Below are 22,394 nucleotides of genomic sequence, written 5' to 3' on the forward strand. Positions count from 1 at the left end.
CTTGTCAGACCCAATATGATACTGTACATGTGCTGCACTGTAAAAGTAAAGCATCAGCTCAGACGAAGGCTTTCAGCCAGGCCCTGACTACAGATGCTCACCGTCCTCCTGCAGCTCACCTCGCCTGCTTTTACTAAATACCTCCCCTCCCTTCCTCTACCTCTCCTCTTAACTATCCCCCCGTGTTGTCACTAACCACCCCCCCTCGCACGTCCAACCCTGGATCCTCTCGGACCCTCAGCACCTCCAACTGTTGGTTGGTGGGTTTAAACCAGCAGACACCAGCTCCTCTAGAAACAAAGAGGCAGGACAGTGAGGTGTAACTGGTGTCACCTCAACCTAATGTTGGCACATGTTCAAAGCAACACACTGTCCAGTTTGTATACTATTATGGTAATGCTTCTATAATGTCCAGCTCAGCAGCTTACTATAATTCATATTTTGGGAATTTCACGGCTACTGATGCACACTCATTCACTATCTCTCTTTCTTATTCCCAGCCTTAAAAATAGACAGTAGTTTGAAATTTAAGAAAAAATGCTAATTGGCTTTGTTACCGAGAGTTACACAAGGAGATTGATTCCACTCCAGTAAATATGCAGTTTGAACCAGCAGCTGGTTAGCGTAGCTTAGTACAAGGACATGAAACAGAGGGAAGGTAACCAGCAGAAACTCCAGGAAGTTACTGGTTCCAGCTCAGGAATAGTCTGGCACATAACCCCCCGTGAAACGGCCAAGTGTTGTTTTTACGCTTAGGTTTTTGTATGGATTAAGCAAACAACATGTAACGTGATACTTAGTGAGCCTTAGAGGATTTTGTTACCTTTGGACAGAGCCAGGCTCACTGTTTACAGTCTTTTTACTAAGTTAAGCTAACCACCTGCTGGGTCTAGCTACATTTAACTACGATACAGACACGAGTGGTATCGATCTTCTCATCTAACTCTCTGCAAGAAAGCATGTAAGTGTATTTCCCAAAATGTCAAACTATTCCTTTAATTTTAACAATGAATGTCTTGGCTAAACATTGAGATTACTGTTATTATTAGGTCTCATTAGTATCTCATTAATAGAAGACTGTATGCTGGGGTCAATTTTGAAATCTGGATTTAAAAAGATGATTAGTTGAGAAGCACAGAATCTCTAAGAGTCTTGGTTTTCTCACACACACATTCTGTGACACACACTTTCCATGAGCAGTGCATGCCATTAGTCCTTTGGTTTCAGTTTCAGAATAACATGTGTGTTCAGATGGGTGGATTTGTGTACGCATGTCTGTGTGTGTTTCTACGGATGGGTGCAAGCATGCAGGTGTGTGTGCGTGCATGTGTGTGTGTGTGTTTGTATAATGTTTTGTTGTACTTTCTATTTCCCCACTATGCTGCTCCATAGGGATACCATGTGAGTCCTCGTTCTCTAGCCGTGGAAAAAAACAACTTATCATTTTGCACCGAGCTGGCGCCACTGCTGCCCTGAGTGAAGCTGGAGGGTGGGGTGGTAGTGGAGAGAAGGGGCAGCCCATTTAAAACAATTAATCGATGATCCTTTGCAAACACAGTATAGCAAAGGAGGATTAGGTAGGCCCTCTAGTTGGCATGAAAGTGGCACCATCCTTCTGCTAAGAAAACAGGCTTTTAGTGGCTATAGGAGCACAGCAGAGAGCAACGGTGTGAGCAGCACTTTGAAGCAAGCGTCTCTTTGCTAACTATTGTGTGTTAGGCCGGTAGGGGCTGGAGGAAAAGGAGGTGGATGAGGAGGAGGAGGAAATTTGTGCTAAATTGGAGCAGCTCCTTCAAGTCACCTTCATGAATCTGCCAGAGGGCAATTTGTCTTTTCTCATTTTTTCTCTCCCTCTCCTTATGCAATTGTTATAGATCCATATTGCACAAAAAGTCTTTTTAGCAGCAACTCCAAAGATTTGTCGAGGAGCAAAAGCCTTTCTGTTCTTTGTGTTCACACATTACCATCCCATTATGTGTCTCCCTTTACACAAAATTAATTGAACAGTGTTGTAATGGTTTTCCACAGACTTTTGTTGCTTCTACCCCAAAGATTTTGTTCTAGAGGTGAAGACAGTTTGTCTCCTGTAGCCAAAAAGGTCTGAGTATGCAAGGAGAGGACAAATGTCAAGTCACTTTGTGTACTATGTAATGTCATTTTCGTCTCGGGTGTGTCTAACTATCTAACATAGCATGATTTTGATCGGCAACTTTATGTGACTAGTGTTACGCAGTTCAGAGCTAGGCAGGTAAATGAGGGCATTGCTTTCCGTTGCACAGCACATTGTTCTTAAACTGAGACACTCTGGAAGAAGGAGAATGTTATGTGCTGAATGCAGCGTCTCCAGTTTCTGTTTACGTCCGTGAACTGAATGTCCTCATCCCCTTTCGTCCCCTCCTCTGGTAAACATCTAAACAGCATGCAAGTTTTCATGTTTACTTATCAATCCCATCATTTCAAGTAAAAAAAAAAAAAAAGTGGAAAAAAAGAGGCGCTTGTTTCCCAAAGTGCTGTGTGTGACTTTTGTATCTTCTGTTAAATGTGCTGTTACGCTGTCACATTGACCACGCTCCTGAGCCAATCAAAGGGCAGTACGGTGTGAGATTGGACGAGCACGGAGTCTTCCTGGAAAATGCCTAGATGGGGGGAATGAAAGACGCACAACCAGGGAGCAGAGAGGGATGGAGGGGTGCAGGGAGGGTGGAGTTGGGAGGAATGCTAATGTTACAGTAGATGGATTTATTGCTGGTCACTGGCCCCCTCTCCCTTCTTTCTTGATACAGCCCATCTTCAGAGCTAACCTACCTCAACTAAGCTCCTTAACTAAGCTCTTTGGGCTTCTCCCTCACTACCATAAGGCTCCCTCCCTCTCTCTCTTACTCCTGACTGATCCTTTGCAGATCTCCTACTGTACCCATCTAACGTGGCACGCTTTGCAGTTTTTCATCATCTCTCTCCACTAGTGATTCCCTGTCCCTTTGCCTTCCCTTATCCATAACAAGCAGGCCTAATCTCTCAGTTACACACTTGCATGCATGCCTTGCCTGCCTCCCTAGTTTCTCGCTCCTTTTTCTCTTTAACTGTTATCTAATTCTCTTCCTCTCCTGTTCTAACTCTGTTATCTGAAACAAAATGCTCTATTTCGAGGCGATGTGAGACTGCTGTTTCTCACCTTCTCTTTCTCCGCTGAGGACCCGAAGGCTACGTGAAGCTCTCGGAAAGTTTAGCTGACTTTCCCTTAGAGCGCAGCACCAGATTATCTTGGCTTGAGTTACTAGTCAGCTACACCTACTCCCAAGGTCTGACATCCAGATTGTGTCATTGCTTAGCCACAAGATACAAACAGCCCCAGCCAAGAACAGACTGTCCGAATATCTAACCAGAGAAATACACACCAGTGCAACTTGAACTTTCTCACACCAACCACAGGTTTACATAAAATATTCAGGTAGATTTTACAACTTTACAGTTTCCAGGCTGCGAATGCAACCACACTGATCCATCACTGTAGAGATGCAAATTTAACAAAGAATTGTTCCTTTTAGTTTGTTATTAGATTCATATTCAGAATGCAGCAAAATGGGTTGCAACAAAAAAATGCCTCCATATTCTCCTGGCTTAACGGATGATGACAGCTTTGAAATATATCCATTATTTCAAAGCATTTCTGTCCACAAATGCTGGCATAAATCTAACAGACCCTGAAGAACAAACGGCCACACCTTATTGAAAAACACTGATGCAATGTTGGATCAATGTGCTTAACAATGATCATCACAAAGTGAACTGTTTGCTATGCGTTTTCAAGTGTCTAATACACTTTTCCCCTAATCTGACTCATCCACAACATTATCTTTAAAATGAGCATCTCTTCCACAAAGACTGGGGTGGATTTTGTGCAAATTGAAACCTCAAGGACTTGTGGATTCTCTATGGTTTGATGACTTGATCTGATAACTTGTTTTAATGCACGCTCTGCAGGCATAGTATTGATTGCAGCCTATGGCAAAGTCATATACAGAGCCCGCAAAGCACGTTTGCATAATAAAGAATGTGGACGTTATAATCACCCAAGATATGATCTGCACTGAAGATCATGAGCCGAACCACTGCTGTTCTTTTTTCAAAGACAGGTAGTAGTAGCTGAAAGTAAAAAGTTCCTTCAGATGTTACTCTTATTTTTTTTTTTTACTTTGGCTTAGAAATGCAGATCCAGTTTCAGGCACAATTACTTTTTCTTTCTGTAGGTTTGTTTAGTTCATTGTAGGTATACAGTTAGACGAAATTTGAGTTCTGAAAGACAAAATATCAGTGGTGCTTCCTACCATTTTAAGAGAATCTAAACTCTTATGTAGCTGCTGTCCTCAGTGTACAGTCTATAAAGTCATCTCAGTCACTGCTCTTTGGAGATCTGCTCTTAGAAAGGGATCAACCAAGGGGGAAACCAAGAGTAGCTTCAAGCATCTGGTGTCAATGCACTGCAGGAGTAGTGTTTTTGCTTGCTTGTGAATACTGCATCCCCTCAAGCTTATACAAGTGCACACCCTTACCTCAAGTAAAATCTATTATCTATTAATATTAGAGCTACAATAAAGCTTTGATGGGGCCCAAAACACACTGACTAGGGATCTACAGCACTGTAGGCAAGGACTGCATCAACCACGGCAGCACTTTTTGAATGCTTCCGTTGTCTTTTTATACTTTTTCACAATGACAACATTTAACAGACCACACTCCTGTCATTGCTGAGTAATAAATCATCATACCAAACTCCCCCCACTCACAGTATCTATGACTATTGTGTTGTGTTAATATGTATAAGCTGACAAGCTCCTAAATGTCCCAGAATGTGCTGGCACGTCTGTGGAGGGTGGATGCACACCTGCTAACAAAATTCATTGTGTTAACATATTCAGTGTTCAAAAACACAGTCAAATAAATTTAATAAGGGAATTAAGGTAGTCTTAGTAGACTTTTAAAAAAGCTGATATTTTATGAATGACTTTTTTGCAAAAATATTCTCCTATTTCATCTGTTTCGGATAATGGTAGTCAAACTCAGGATCCAACAAAATATTTCAAGACCACTAGTTGTTACCTTTTTAATCGTTGTTCTGATATTATTAAGATACTTAATAATGTATTTCTTTCTCAACTAAATTTGAACAATAAAACTAAATTGATGCGATAAAACCTTTATATACTCCTAACACTTTATCAATTAACGTTGCATCAAACAGCTGATAAAGAATCAGACAAGGGAATCAGAGCTGACAAAATCCTTTCATTACTCATCTATACTCTTAGACGTGTTTTGTCAGATTTAGAATGAGTTTCTCTTAAGGATGTCCATGTGTCTCACAGCAGCAAACAAAGGAGAACGAACTACTGGAAAGTGATATGGAATTGACTTGATATGAAAGAATTAAAACTTACAAATCTTGAAACCTTTTTCGGCATTTTGTAGGGCACCAGAATGTGGGTAGGGATTAGAAAGACAGTTGGCAATCTCACAGGCTTTAATAAGCAAGTGCTATCTTAAAGCTAAACTCGGTGTTGTGGGCAGAATTACAGCAGATCAGGTGTTTTGTGGAGTGCTGAGTGTATTGGGTAAGATTGGGGACATGAAAGAAAATGCTTAGGTGTACTTAGTTGGCAGTGGAGGTGAAATGGTGGTGTTTCAAAGCTTGTCTCTGTCCCCTGAAGGTTGGATACCCAGAGTTTGCAGCAAAGTACACTTAAACACTACTGGGTATATGATGAAATCCCTTGAGCATGCTATTGCATTATTATTTCTGGGAGCAAAATGCTGTTTTTGAAAATTACATGGGAACTGTTGTGAACTTGTTTCCAGCTTGAGCACAGGTTTGGTAACAGGCTCCACAGGGACTGGGATACCAGAACTCAATGAAACATCTGTATTAGGATACTCACTATCTGATAACCCCAGAGACATAACCACACTCCAGCATTGAAACATTAAGATTAAGGGCTTCATGAGTTCAGAGTTTCCAGTGGCCTTGTAGATTAAGAAGGACAGAAGAGGCTTGACTCAGCTTAAATATGAAAGTTTGCGAAGGTTTACGTTTGCTGATGTCTTTTACTTTATTATTTGTAATAGGGTGACTTATAGGGTGACAGGAAATCTCACTAGTTATACCAGAGTAGCGGACTCATGCACTCAGAAATTCTCATGCAGCATCTTTAAAATGGATGAGATTCACAAACACACACACTTGATCCTTTCTGGCAACGGAGGCCTGAAGCCTGCCTTGCTGAAAAATCTGCAAGTCAGCAAACCCAAGCAGCTCTTTACTTTTGGATTCACAACTTAGTTGGTTGACAGCAATATATTATGTATAATTTATTGTTAAAGTGCAATCATATTTCCAGTGGTGCAACAAAATCATTTAATTCCCTGCAACACTTATACAGTAGGTGTAACAGGAAGTAATGTCCTGCAACAAAGGCTTATTAGGTCACACTTAATCAAAAGCTGATGTCCAGTTTCTGCTACACAGCACCCTTGGTTTTTATTTTATGTTATTTGGCTAAAGTACAAATATAACACACCTTGTGAGACCGCCACTCCTCCATGTTTGATTATCAGATGAGGGGTCATTGTGACATTGAGTCCCTCGACTGGTCAAGTGTGTTTAAGAATTCATTGACGAGTTAAACTGGCACGAAACCAAGAGATGAAGATGGCTGCAGATGCTGCTTTCTGTCCTCTGCATATATGTTTGAATTTAAGTGAATGAAACACAAAAGTGTAATGATACCTCATGTATAGTACAATGAAAACCTTTCTTACAGTGCAGTGTAAGTACAGATGTATGTCAAACTTAGGGTGTGAGCATACACATTTTTTCCCCAAGTATAAATATCTTTCTTTCCCAAGCTAGCAACAGCTTTATGTAACTTTCCAAAAAAGTGTCTTATGTCCTTATTTACATGTGATGTAATATGAAAGATGCAATATAAATTGTAACAAGACAAAAACAAGAATCTACAGACTGCATTTTAACTGCTCTGTGAGGCTGTACTTGGTAAATGCTAACCTCAGCACACTAACATGCTGATGTTTAGGTACAATGTTTACCATGTTCACCATTTAGCATGCTAACACTTGCTAATTAGCAATAAACACAAAGTACAGCTGGGGCTGATGGGAATGTCATTAGTTTTACGGGTATATAGTTGTAAACCAAAATGAAAGCAAAGAGAAAAGCAGTGGAAATTCTGACCTGATGGTGGAGCTAGATGAACAGTTAAGGCCTCACCAAAGTTATCACAATTCATCCTGAGGGGGACATGAATGTGTATACCAAATTTCTTGGCAATCCATCCAATAGCTGTTGACACATTTCACTCAAAACCACAAATGTGAGCCTCATGGTGGCGCTAGAGGAAAAGTCAGTGCATCGCCAAAGTCATCAGGATTCATCCTCTGGGGAACACAAATGTCTGTACAAAAATCATTGCATTCCATCTAATAGTTGTTGATATTTCAGTCTGGACCAGAGTGGTGGATACACCGACAGGCAGACTGACATTGCCCTCCCTAAAGCCAGCATGGCTAAAAAGTAACTTTAACTACATTAAGGTTAAAGGTTAAAATCTGAGTTTTAGATATTGTAATTCTGGTATAATGCCAAACAATTGTATCTAAAGTGTTCTGCAATTAAAACATTATAGAAGATATTTTGATGAAAATAACTTCTATTGATTTAGCTCAACTTAACTAGGTTGGATTGATTTTTTATTTGTTTTTTTTAAACGTGTAAACATATTATAAAAATGCACAAATCATACAATTGCTACAGTCAACTTTGAGGGTGCTGCTTGCTTGCTTGCTTTGCATATTGGCTGTGCTGTAAAAACACTGTTAGGTTTGCAGTTTTTTAATTGGATCATCATCACTGTGAGTTTAATCTGCTCATGTTTACTGCAACTAACACACTCCTCGAGGAGCATCCAAACATATTTGTCCCCAAGTAATCTCAGCCAGCGCTCAAATTCATTTATATCAACAAGACTTGCACTTGTTGAAACATTTTTTAAATTAGTTTTTGTTGTTGTGAAACCAAAATGCAGGAAGAAGAGGGGAAGTGTTGTTATTGTACGCAGGCAATAACTACTGAATATTAACCAGTAGATTTTGAATCTGGAGGAAGTCATTTGCTTTGCTGTAGCAGCTGACCAGCAGAGGAAAGTAGAAACAGAGGCAACGTTGTGGTTCTTCTAGACGAAGTTTGAACTATAGATTTTGGTGTAGTGTTTTGCATGTATTAGTCTATATGAAAAGGCCAACATATGTGTATTTTAGGGACACAAAACACAAAAGCAACATATATATGTGCAACACCTCAAAGCTCTCTTCTTTGGAAGCAGATTGTGCCTTATTTTTATTTTATTATTTTCCTTTTGTTGAAGCAGTGTGTCATGGCGGTTTCACGGATTTCTTGTATGTGAGGTGATTCACTCCAAAACAAGAAAATAACCCTATAAAAATAAACCTTTAAAGTAATTGCTGATAAGAATGTGACACATTTCATTAAAAAGCATTGAGATTGAAGCTAGTTATGTTGCATTCATAATAACTCTTTTTAAGTATTGCATGTACTTGTTTTTCCTTTTGTTAATATATTGCATATTGTAGTGTTTTTAGTCAAACATTTCAAATATTCCTGATAGTTTTTGTGTGTGTGTGTGTGTGTCTGTGTGTGTTGTCAGAGGGAAATGTGTTGCTCTTTCACATTTGATCCATCATTACGATTCTGTTTGTTCAGAGGTTGTGTTGTCAAGTTTGGCCACTGTATTTGTACTCGTCATATGTATCATAAGCTCATCCACACACGACGGCAGGTAAAATATGAAATCACTGGGAATCATTCATTAGTGCACGTAAACAGAAAACATCCTACTGTTGGTTTTACATTTTAATAATGAGCAGGGCTAACAAGACTAGTTGATGCATTGGTGATAATTTGAAGAGATCGATGAGGAAGCAAACTCATAGAGGATATTGTTACCTGTTTAGTTGCAGATTGAGCCATAGAGATGTTACCTTATTTGTCTTAGGTTGTGTGAATCATGCTGTACTCCCTCCTCCAATCCACCACAGAAGCAAAGTTTCAGAGATCATTTGGGTGTGAATAACAGTATTATTATATATACAGTATTGGATAAATAACATCACCTCTCAAATATTTGAGTAAGTGATTTCAGGATAATGCTTTTGCTGCAGAGTGTCTGTCAGGGAGGATTTCACAGTGGGGGATAAAACTATCTGTTCTAGACACTATATAACTCTTGTCCTGGAATAGGTTGAAAGTGGTGCCAGCTCTTCTCCATGCTATTCCAAAACTTGACACAGTATATTGAGAGCGTTAAAATGCTATTGATTAGCTCCCCATTCAGCCTCTGTCTCTATTCCCATATGGCTGTCTTCCGCTCTTTTTCAGAGCAGAGAATTATTGAAATATGTGTATTGGAAATTTACTGCCATGTTCACAATTGGGAAAAAAAACAGATAATAAAACAGGAAGCATTTTCTAAAACATTTTATCTCTAAAAAAATGATGCCTTCTGCATTTTTGTCAAGCATATTTATGGGGTATATTTACAACAGAGAGAAGGCCACTGAAATACACTGTAATACATTGTTCACTGTGCCAAAAGGTGCAGCACATTTCTGCCTGCCTTGAAGACATGACTCACTCTCTGCACGCCTTGATGACAAGATGAATGAAATTAACATACTAGTCACTTGTAATTACAATATTTAGCCAGCTGATCAAGTTTAGCCCCCTGGCAGCTATCAAAGGGCAGCTGGCGAAGTGTTGGGATGCAGGTAAAAGAGACAGGGGTGTCAAATTCAATGAGCTTCTTACTTTGTTACTCATCCGATCCTACCCCACTGTTTACAAATGAAAGCCCTTCCACGAAGACGCACAATCCCCTTCCACCTGATAATACTGCAGTATTTGTCAGAGGTTCCCATCGCTCCCCTGCTCTCAATATACTGACTTTCAAGCATGCAGGATGCAGACATCTTTTTTATTCCTGCATGTTGTTGTACAGACTGCTTCTCTGCATGTCATTTAAGAAGCTTGAATCCCACAGACCGCACACTTTTTTTTTGTCATTCTGAGGGGGGGGGAGTGCTCATAGTTATTTTTCCTCCTGACTTTAAGCATGAATAGAAACTTGAGAGTGGGAGTTTTAAGAACTGCAGAAGGCATGATTAGTTGATTTATTTATTTGGTAACAATGAACTGTCTTGGAGGAGAAGGGGTGGGCATTTCTACAAAACCAACAGTTTTTTTTTTTTTTGCCTTCATTTGGAAAGGAAAGTTTAAGAAATTCACCGTTTGGCCCCAAGTGTTCCAATCTGTACTTGTGCACTAATTAGAGGTAATTGTTCTGGCCATTTTGAGTCCACGTGGTAGGTCACTGCTGGATAGTTCAAAGTCGTTAGCAATTCATGAATCCCCTTTAGAAAAGCCCTTAACAAAATCCCAAGAAATTAGACTCCATCTATGTTGTCTTGTCAGAAGGATGTTAGCGAGATGTTGTCTCAAAGTATTTAATGAATATTTGATTTTAACTCCAAAATTAAATCTTATCTGATCTCCTCCTAGACAGCCCATTGGGAATAATGAGGCGAGTTGAATGAGGGTGGGTGGCAGATTTGCCTCTGTGATGGACTTTTGTCTTGCTGCAAAAGGTATGGGAATGTCATCATCAATCCAGCTTTGTGCAGTGTGGTTTTTTTTATAGAACTATCTTTCCATACGCACTGTGGGCCTTTGGACTGACAAGCATGGCTGTCAGCTATTTTCAGCAAACAACATGTTTGAAGTGATGTTTTGCATTGCCAAACCTTTTTTGGGGCAGCGTAAACTCTATGGAGGAAGATTTGCAGCAAACCGTGACCAATAAGCCAATTGTTAGTTCGCTTTAATGCAGCAGTATATGCATTTTTGGATGCTCTGACATTACATTTGTCGGGTTATCATATTTAAAACAAGTTTGACCTGCAGTACTCTTTATCCAGCAACTTACAGCGACATGGCCTGTGTCTTTGTCATTTGAATCATGTTGTCTAAAATTGTCATTTCTATGCTAATGTACGACAAGAGTAAGTGATTTGGCCTCAGATCCATTTTTTTGAATGCTCCTTCATATCATTTCCTCTCACCAAATCGTAAATTTTGATATTGACAGACACTGAACATGAAACACATGTTCAGTGGTTTTGCTCTCTCGGTTTGAAATCATTCCATCAATTTATTTAAAAAACTGACACTATTTGCTTTTTTCTGCCTTCGTGTCAGTTTACGTTTCCTACCCATTAAACATGTTTCTCCATTAAACTGTCTCAGATAGAAATTACTCAAAGCCAAAGAAGAATAGAAATGAATCATAGTGTCTCTTGCAAATCCATTGAATATACCTTATTTTTTGTTACTCAGAATGGACTTTGATGCATTCTTTTATACTCTGTGCCAAACTGGCTTTACAAAACAGTTGTAACACCTTTCGCCATGATTTTTTCCTCCTCCTCCTCGATCTTCACCACCTCCACCTCCTCCACCCACCACCCCTGTTTGGTTGACACAGCACCACATCATTCTCCAGCATGCTCACGTTCAAGAAACTGCGCGCAGTTTTACTGACTGTGTCTATGCCACTTCTGCTTATCTTCGTCACTTCAGGTATCATGACAAACAGGAAGTGACCAGTAACTTCCTGGGAGCCATGTGGCTCATCTCGATTACCTTCCTCTCGATTGGCTACGGGGACATGGTACCACACACGTACTGTGGGAAAGGCGTGTGTCTGCTTACAGGGATTATGGTGGGTTCCTCTCTTCTTCACACAGATAAATACATAACATTCTCACAGGACAACTCTGACTGGAACAGTTATAAAACTAAACCTCAGCTCTCACTACACTCACTGCCAGCTACACTCTGACCATGACTGAACTCACTGCAAAAAGAAACACAACTTTGAGCTAACTTTAGATATAATTCTACTTGTGTAACTTTTATCGAGTTGCTAAATATGTGAAGATTTTGAGCAATTTGTGATTGACAATCAACAAAAGCCTGTGACAGCGTGTAACTGAAGATCCTGAAACCACATAAGAAAATTCATGATGTTTGAACTCACCTACATCAGTTGGCAGTGGTTTGAGTTTACTACTACTATCTACTATATTCACCCACATACACATGCCTTGTTATTGAGTACAGACCTCTCTTGCCCGTTACATATCGGTACATGTATGTTTTAGCCTGCTTCACCTTTCTGATTAACTGATTTCCAGACTGTCTGAAAAACTGTCTGAAAAACTTGAACACTGCGTGTTTTAGCTATTGTGCTCTACTTAACTGATAGTTGTTTTTATAGAAGAAAAACTTCTTTCAGCTGGTGTTTCAGTAAAGATTTAAGTGAAACCAAATGCAGCTCACTGTAAATAACATTTGAAGACATTTGCTTTGCTTTGTTTCTTTACTGGTTCAACAGGGAGCTGGTTGCACTGCACTGGTCGTTGCAGTGGTAGCCAGGAAGCTGGAGCTGACCAAGGCTGAGAAGCATGTCCACAACTTCATGATGGACACACAACTCTGCAAACGAGTGAGTCACAGCATACTACTGCATCTCGAATATCTGTGATAATATATTGCTGTTTTTTACAGCAAGAGTGCCTAAATATTTTGGTTTATAATCCCTTAAAACAAGGTTTTGCCTACTTATGATCCCTCATAACAGATTGCATATGGATATGTGCTGTAAACAGTTTTATCAAAGAGTGATTTTCCATTTTTCAGACTGTATAATTAAAATTTCAGACTGTATAATTTGAATAGTTTTTAGAGGCCTAAAGAACAAGACCTGCAAGCAGGTATATTGGGGTCCACGCACCCAACGCAGAGGCCTAAAGTCAAACTATCTAAAACTATCCAGAGGTAAACCATCCAAAGACAAAAGAAAATTTGATAAAGTAAAAAAACAAAAAACAATGTTGTGTAGCAGAAATATGTTTATTCTTCTCTTTATGGCTTTATTCACTGATTTTTGTGAAACTGGACATATTTTATGGAGATAATATTTTCTGATTTTTCCTCTGATGTCCTCCAGCTGTTCTGCCTCAACTCTCTGTGATTTACGGAGTGTCCTGATGGACAGATAGCTTTACTTTTTGCTATTATTGAACAATTGAAATTGCACCAGCAACTCCCGTGTTCTGTGAGGTAAAATGACAGAGCGATACAATGGCTGTTTCTGGTTAAACAAAAACGATCTTACTCTTTAAGAAAAAGGTCTATGTCTATAGGGTCCTTTCCATAATGTTGTCAGATACAACAATCTGAGCCTGTCAGTGGCAAAAACAAGCACTTTTAGTGGACGTAACGTTACATGATCATCCAGGACGCATGTTAATGCCAGGTGTAAACACGGAATAGTAAAAAGCGTAAACTTGTAAACTCCAGACACATCAGCTGAGTCTGTGTCGCATTTAAAAAAGGTTTTTAATCCGTGCATAGGCCGGCATTTTTATAACTGCTACTCGAGTAGTTGCATTTTATTTATTTTGAGTTTGTTTTATTTTTCTATGTTTGACCATTCCCCGAAATTCTTCTATTAAAAAAGTTTGTATTGTATGCTACACCTTGTAACCCTGGTTAGCTTGTAACTCTGGTTTTGAAAAGTGCTATAGAAATAAAGTTCACTTACTAACCTGCCACTATTTCACCTTCCTCTGTAGTTAATTTTTTCAGACAGAAATATTAATCATGGATAGACTTTCAAATTTGAATATGTCCATGTCCAAACCATTATAACCCCTTGGAGAAGTTACTGTACATCTTATGTTATCTTCAACCTTGTTTCACAGGTAAAGAACACAGCTGCCAATGTACTCAGGGAAACATGGCTCATCTACAAACACACTAAGTTGGTCAAGAAGATTGATCACGCCAAGGTGCGGAAACACCAGCGCAAGTTTCTCCAAGCCATTCACCAGTAAGTCCTGCCCTGCGTTTGTTTTGTGTCATCTAATGTATAATAAAATCTTTGACAGAGTTGTTCACCACCAACCACCAAGGGGAATCACTCAGCATGCCCAAAAACTAAAACTGCAGTATGTTATTGAAAAATAGTTCTTAAGCTGTTCAATCGATGTCATTGTCTTTAATGTTATTTGTGGTACAAAATATTTAGGCTGTATTATTAATAGTTGTATTGCTAATAAACTGATTAAATGTAGTCGTAGCTGAGAATATTTGGTAGTATCACCTCTAGCGTTTGTTACTATATCCTCTCTTACAGTACCATTTCTTTTGATTGTTATGCTCACACACATGTAAACTCTCACACACGCACACACACACACACATATACACAAGCACACACACTGCAATCTAGTGTAATGGTCCTTCCTATTCCCCTCCCCATCCCCCTCTCCCTCCGACCCCCTTTTACCCTGTGCTTACAGTGAGAAGTGTAATGGTTTCACTCGTTTCGTGAATGTTGTGGGGTTAAAACTCTGTACTGTGTTCTGTCTTTGTTTTGCTCTATCACTGCAGAGCTCAGAAGTAAGTTGAGTCTTCTATGTATCCTCCTCCTACTGTTTCCTCAACATCCTCCTCCTCCTCTTCTCTCCATGTCTGCGTTTGACATGCATGAAAAAAAGCGTTTGTTACCAAAAAAAAAATAAATGCTGGATGCTGAATCGTTTTTGATTTTTTCTTTACTTCAGTGTTCCATTTGCTTCCCTCTCCCTCCCATCCCCCCTTGAATGGAATGAAACAAAAAAAATTAAGCATCAACATTTTGCCACCGGTGTCAATAGTGGAGAGTTGTCTGGAGAGAACGTGTGAAAGAAAAAGCATCTTGCGGAGAATGAGCTTGGAGCTTTGTTGGCCTGGCCAGCAGTTCATAATCATCTACAACGTACTGTATAATGTTACCCATGATTAATATAGCTACTCTGGAGGCTATATTAACCTGCATCAACAGAACTCATCTTACACTCCTGATGGTTTTGTGATGACATGAACACACACACACAGACTGTAATGTACTGCAGTTCTAATGAGGTTGAAATGTTTGCTGTTGTTTTAATATTGATTTTTGTTTTTTTAAATAAGATCAAATGCCAAAGCTTGCACATGACATTGATGACATAGCACAAAAATATACGACTCGTAGGTTGTAGAATAAAATTGTCCTCACAGTGCGTTACACTAATAAGTAGCGCTTTTAGCCCCTATTCTTCGACAGCCATAAGGGATGACAAAGCCGAGCAAACAGACACATACGAGCTGAAACGTTTCCCACAGAGATAGAGCCGTAAGCGAGCAGTCTCACTCTGCTCTGATATACTGATTTGCACATGAATAAATGCCCTTGAATGTCATCCTGTCTCATAATTTGCCGAACAGGGAAATTCTTCCTCTCACACATCCAGAATGATGGCTGTGTGATGCCACCGCTAACAATGACACATTATTCACATCAGCGTTAGCAGTTCTTCCAGTGGCATAATGTATTTGATTAGAGATAAAGAGGCACAATGTTGAAGGCATCACAAAACATGTCCGATGTATCATTGCGCAAGTTCTTTGAAATGTCTGTTGCTGTATGTTCAGCAGTGTCATTAGACAGTTTATTTCTGGCAAGCTTCATCTTTTATCTGTGGCATCCACACATACACACATCAACACATGCACACACACACACACACACAAAACTCACATTTCATTGTGCACATAGTCACTCACAGTCACTGCACGCTTACTGAATGACCAGTGTGTATATATGAAGTCCTACCACTGAGCTGTGTGTAGCACTGACAAAGGGCATGTCATCTTTTTCCTTTTTAAACGTCTTACTTTTGGGTGGAAAGAGATGGGAATGTTTTGATTTCAAACAGATTTTGGGGTTTTCTTGTATGGAAGCATATTGTGTTCTTACTGGAAAAAACATCATGTTTTGTCACAGTAATAATACCTTTTTGCCATTATACTGAGATTTATTTTCCTCTTACTCAAAAACAAATACATTTTGGGTTGTAGCAAGATCATCTTTCTCATTGCAGCGGAAAATTATTTTTTAAGTTAAAAAGTGCTACTGAAAGCATTACACATTTATGAGAAAAAGATTAAAGATAAAACATGATAAACACAGACTTTATTTTTTTCAAAATGAGCATAGTATGCTTCCGCAATTTTGCATGTTTTGGTTGGTATTGCATTGACCAAGACCAGGAATGCTTGTATATATATATATACATATATATTTCTCTATACATGTATACATATACATATGTAAAGTACATATATTTACGATGCATGCAGGCTGTCCTCTCTCTTTTCAATGTCATCAGAGAGAGAGAGAGAGCACACCTGATAAAAAATTGTGTTGTTCCTCCTCCTCCTTCTTTCTTCCCTATTGGCCCTCTCTGTCCCTTCATAACCCCCAAACAACCTGTCTCTCTATGCTCCACTCCTGCAAACCGCCCTTCTCCCCTCTATTCCCTTATTCCCTCCACCACTCTTCGCCTCCTCCCCTTTCTCCTTTGTCCACCTCCTCCTTCCCCCCTCTTCCTGTTCCCACCTCCCTGTGCCTCCACCAGACTGCGCAGTGTGAAGATGGAGCAGAGGAAACTCAATGATCAGGCCAACACCTTGGTGGACCTGGCAAAGGTAAGTCTCCCTTCTGATGTAATTTTAAAGTGGCTATAATCAATATTTTCCCATTAACAAGTGATTACATGACATACTTGTGTGTGAAAGGTATTGCTTGTTGTGAACAAACCCACAGAAAAGTTTCACTCAAACGCAGTTCCCCTTAGCTCTATGGACCTTTTTAGCGTCTTTACTGTTTTGATCCATTCATTTCAGCTTTGGTTAAGGCTTTCATTAACTGTACACAACCTGCCCAGCACCAAATCACACACATCGTCTTACTATTCAATGTAGATCAACTGTCTCATTCTTGGTAGGGCCTAAATGCGCTCTAAAAGTCCAGGACGCTTCCTGAAGTCTGCTGTATACTTTTGCTATTAGTGTAAGTGTATTAATATTTGTCAAATAACTAAAATCAAACTCAACACAGACTGAATTCCTGTTTCCTGTAACATCATATGGCAGTGTAAGAGTTTGAGGAAACCCGAACATAACCACACACAGTATCTGGCTGTGAGAGGGTGAATGCAGTCACGGTAGCGTCTGTCCTGCTGTATAGACGTCAGCTGACCCACCAAAGCAGAGCAGAGAGGGGGTTCAAAGGGAGGTACATGACTGCAGCCTCATTTGATGTGGATGGCATTTGCACTCCAGTGTGTATTTTAAAAGGTTCTAAGGCCAACTCCTTTAATGTGTGTTTACTTGCCCTTACTCTGCCTGATGGTCAGATCCATCTGTGTACACCCTACAGTAGTTCAGCGGCTCAATGTCTCTTTTTTAAGCCACATGGAGAAGTAACCCTTTGATTTCTGGCTTAGAAATCTTTCTGGGTAGAAAGTATTTTGTGAGCTCTACTGGTGACCATTCACATGAAAATTACTCTGTCAACATAAATAGAATAGAATATATATTTTATAACATAAGATTGTCATAGTCTGAATACAAGAATTACATGCAGATACCACATACACTAACACTGGTCCCACTGCACCCACTGCGGAACAATAAGTGTCTATATAATAGAGACGCTTTTCATTACATGAATGAGTGGTATCAGGCATATACATAAAGCATTATAAATGGATTGGAGAAGCTGTTTGTGAAACGGTGGGAAGATAAAATCTATGCTGACTTGCTGAAACTATACAGCTCCCCTTCACACTGCTTCCTGTCATTATTTCCTTCTCTTCAGGCTGAGTAAGTCAGATTTAGACTGTCTACTCATGTAATTTACAATGAACTATTACATAAAAGGCAACGTATACATACTGTATCTTCTGTATGTGTTGCCTCTCTCCTTGTGGATATTAAGTTGTAAAACTGATGTTTAATGTTTTTCACCTTGTCTCTCCCTCCTTTGTCCTGCCTTCCTTCTCTGTCCTCCTGTTCTTGCATCTCCCCAAACACATTTACTTTCTCTCCTTCATTAGACCCAGAATGTGATGTATGACTTGGTGTCAGAGCTGCAGGAGCGCAGTGAGGAGCTGGACAAGCGCATTGGCATATTGGAGGATAAGCTGGACTCGGTGACGGGCAGCCTGCAGGCGCTGCCCTGCCTCATCTCCCAAGCCATAACCCAGCAGCAGCAGGACTTCCTGGATGGCTTTGTTCACCGCTTTCGGCCCGCCTCACTAGCCTCAGAGCGCTCAGAACGCTCTGAGCGATCCTGGACTTCCACCGCCCGTAGGCGGCGCTCTCCCTCCACAGCACCACACACCTCCTCTGATAGCGGATAACCCTGACAAACCTTCTGCAATCACTTTCGAGCCCCACCTTTCCCAAACCAACTCATCACCTCATTCTGTCCCATCCAAAGCTGTCCCTGTAACCGCTGGGTCCACGTTTGGACCAATAATGAACCCATATCTTCACCCCTGACCTGCTCCTTGCCCTTATTCTCTCTCTCCCTCCCACCCATCCCCTTTCCCTTTCCTCCCCACCCATCATCAAATCCAAAAACCAATTTCTCTGTGACTGAGCCTCTCAGCACAGGACTGGATCAGAGCTACTCCAAAAGAACAAATAAAAGCAAACAGACTTAAATCAAGAAAATACACAAATGCATCCAAAAAAGAAAAAGAGAAAAAAAAATTAAAAATGACTGAAAAACCGAGATAAAGTAGAGATATGGTTTATGTTTTAGCCATTGTATGGCTGTTCAAGTTAGCTTTTTTGTAAAAGCCCTTGTATAGTTAAAAAATGACTGAGTTCAGGGTCACTGGGGTGAGAGCTGGCTATCACACCGGAGAGTCCTTAACCAAGAGGGGGGAAGTTGGTCTGTGGAGCTGAGGGCCTCAGCTCACCTGCTGGCCCTCCGAGGCCATGGAGGACATCTGTCCACCCATCCGTCTGTCTATCTGTTTGTACGGTGAGGAGAGCGAGACAAACCATTGGATTTCCCTTTCAAAAGACTAGTGTCATGGATTCTTTCCCATAGGTTAGGGTGAACGCTTTAGAAGAGGCTACGAAAACTCTGACTTCAGGTCAGTGTTTGAAAATGTGCTAAAGGGGGAGGGGAAACTGTCACACAAAAGAAGAGCAAAGGGGATGCATATGGCATTACTACTGGGTAGGTAAAATTTACACAGTTGCCAACTTCAAAGTTTCAGCTTCCTTGTTCTTACCAAGGGAAAATGAGAGCGACTATCTTTTTTAGTTACATATTGACATGTGATTTTTCAGTGCCTGAATGTATAAATAGTAGAGGGTTATTTAATTACTAATTTCAGAGCTTTTTTACGATGTTAACAGTCTGAATACAGCATTGCATTCCTTTTTCAGATACATTCCTCTCCAAAAATTTAAAGAAACTGTCTTAATGTAATGCATAACATTGCCTCCATTACACAGCAACTCTAAATGTTTTGAAAACCTTTTTTTTTCTATTTCTACTAACACCGTGAGAAAAGTTCAGAGAGTAAGCGAAAGTGAGAGAATATTTGTGAGTGTGTTTGTCAGAGAACGAGTTCACTTTTTGCTCAATGCTGCACACTCATACACACAACAATGAAATATGAAGTGGTCTACCTTTCTCACCACCACCAATTAGAGCTTCCTGTGGTCTTCAGATAATGGCATGGCTTGAGGTCTGCTGGTATATACGGCCACACAGGCACACATCACTGGTCGAACTGGGAAACCAACCCTGCCCCTTTGCATGGTTCTGTGCAAAACTGACAGTGGAACTCAATCTTCCTTGGATGGCTTGATGATTTTACATGATTTACATGATTTTGATTTTATTATGTTAACTTTTGTTTGATTGTTGCTTTTCTTTCTTTTGTTATTTTTTTACTAAAAGTTCCTTTTTTACTATGATACCTAGGGTTTTTAGAGTTGCAGAACCTAGAGAGTTGCAGTAATGTGATTCTGTAATGCATTCCCTGTTTAAAATATGAGGTGAAAGAAAAAATCACTATTACAAAAGAATCCTCAAAGCATACAAATAAAAGTGCTGAAGAAACTTTGATGAATTGGTCCCTCTGCAAGATTAAAAGAATAGCTCGACATTTTGGGAAATACACTTTCTAGCTGAGAGTAAGATAAGAAGATTGATACCACCCTCATGTCTGTACGGTAAATATGAAGCATCCGCTAGCAGACGGTTGGCTACGCTTAGCATAAAGACTGGAAGCATTTGGAACAGCTGGCCTGGCTCAGTCCAAAATTAACACATTATATCTCTTTTGTTTAATCCATACAAAAACTAAATATTTACCATACAGACAGGTGAGTGGTATCAATCTTCTCATGCAACTCTCAGCAAGAAAGCGTATTTCCCAAAATGTCTATTACATACTATTCCTTTAACATCGAGTATCAGGCCTCTGTTTTGTCTTTCTAAATGACACTGAAACACGTTCACTATGATAGAGGAGAAGTTACAAACTTTTAAATATCAAAGGTATGGTGTATGATGCATCCTAGAGTTGTGATGACTTTATTATCTTTAGGATCTTTAAAGTATTTTTTTTTTCCAAAGTACATTTAAAAGGCAGATCAGGACGTCAGCGGGTTAGCGGGCTAGCATGCTGTCCTAAAGTAGTTTGAACAGTAGATGATCTGAGTCCCAAAAGGATGTTAGTGCTAAAAATCATCTTTATGGCCCCTTAAGCTAACAGACAAATAGGATCATTATTATTTCCTGGATTTTAATTATTTCCAAGTTGCTTTGGGCTGAATCGGGTCCAAGTCAAACCCTGTGAGACAGAGAACGAGTCCACTCTCCCACAGGCTCTGCACTGGCCAGAGAGCACTTCATTTAAGAACATATTCAGTTTGCTACAAGTGGAACTTAATCAAGCATGAATATTAGCTTTTTTCCTTTCAACTTGAGTTGATGAAGCATGACTCTTTACTGCCCCCACCTCTTGCCACTTCTCGTACAGTGCTACACTCCACCCTTCCAGTATGAAGGGATCTATCATGCCATTACGGTCTCTGTTTCAATCAGTGTAATCCAATGAGTCAGGACGGCTAATGGAAGATTATCTGCTTGATTACGACCTCACCTGCTTGTTCGTATATCTAAGGTTTGCACCTCTTCATTACATCGGAGGTTTAGCCTCGCGTTTGTCATCTGTCATCATTAAGAACATCAGTCCCCCACACACAAAGAGGCTTCTCAAATGGCCCACAGCAAAGACCTTTGAGTGGTTTGAATGAAAAAAACAGAAAAAAAGGAAGAACCAGGGGAACCCCCAGGTCATGTTCCATGTTGCACTCAGTGTGTAATATTCACTTACACCTGGAAAGATCACAGATGCTGGAGTGTCTACCCCAGAGAGATGTGACGGTACTGGTGTTAAAGACTTCATCCTTCATCAGGCAGCAGGAAAAAGGGACAGAGTAGATTGAAAAAAAGAGAAAGATGAGAGCAATAGCTAATTTACTGACAGATGTCCGTTTTGGCCCAGGGGTTTTGTGAACAGCAAGAGTGGGTGTCCTGTAAATATGACCTCATTGTAGATGTCGCCAAGTAAACGGGACAAATGGTGAACCGCAGGGGTAAAGGTAACTGGGTGCAATGCACAGTATGTTGCAGTTATGCAGTAGAAAAACAATATCTAGAAAGGATATGAAGGGTTTGAAATTCTGGGAAATTAAAGATAACATTTGATTAATTTCACACTATTTTTCCTGCTGATGGAGGTATGATCAGGTTCTGTTGTTTTTTACCCTGTTTTAAAGGTTTGTTTTCTTCAGTCCTCATCCTGTCACTAACAAAGTCCTGCCAAAACACCATTCCGATATTTGATAGTGACCCCATTTTCTTCACCAGAAAATAAAAAATTTACAGTATTTTGTAGTGAAGGGAGGGACATTCATGATGTTATTCTGATGATGGTAGATGAGTCAAAGTGATAAACGCATCCCAGAGTCTTTTATCATCCTAAAAAGTAGGCTTTCCTCATAGAGCAGGAATCAGACCACACTTCTACTGAACAATAACAGAGTGAAAAAAAACCCAAAAGTGAAGAAATGTAACCCAGTCATTGTTCTGTGTACACTGCCACATGATGCATAATGTACGTAGTAGCACTGGAATAAATCAACTTTTAATGGATGGCAAATGGGTTTAACATGTTCTCTGTATACTGTTCGCTGTTCCTTCATTTTGCAGGTGAACTTTTGTCCTAGCAAGGAGACACACCAAGGTCAAATCATTAAAGACTATCTTCAGCTATGA

The 22,394-nt window shown here is 40.0% G+C and overlaps 1 protein-coding gene across 1 annotated transcript in view; it reads left to right on the forward strand.

Moving 5' to 3' along the window:
* kcnn1a (potassium intermediate/small conductance calcium-activated channel, subfamily N, member 1a) overlaps positions 1–22,394 on the forward strand; it is a 58,038-nt gene extending 35,644 nt beyond the window's left edge. Inside the window, exons 6-11 of the mRNA XM_044220262.1 lie at positions 11,723–11,864; positions 12,540–12,650; positions 13,912–14,039; positions 14,603–14,611; positions 16,654–16,723; positions 18,136–22,394. Of these exons, the coding sequence (XP_044076197.1) occupies positions 11,723–11,864; positions 12,540–12,650; positions 13,912–14,039; positions 14,603–14,611; positions 16,654–16,723; positions 18,136–18,441 (766 nt within the window). The 3' untranslated portion in view covers positions 18,442–22,394. The remainder of the gene's footprint in view (positions 1–11,722; positions 11,865–12,539; positions 12,651–13,911; positions 14,040–14,602; positions 14,612–16,653; positions 16,724–18,135) is intronic.

This window comes from Siniperca chuatsi, linkage group LG13 (genome assembly GCF_020085105.1).
Source record: "Siniperca chuatsi isolate FFG_IHB_CAS linkage group LG13, ASM2008510v1, whole genome shotgun sequence".
Lineage (NCBI taxonomy): Eukaryota > Metazoa > Chordata > Actinopteri > Centrarchiformes > Sinipercidae > Siniperca > Siniperca chuatsi.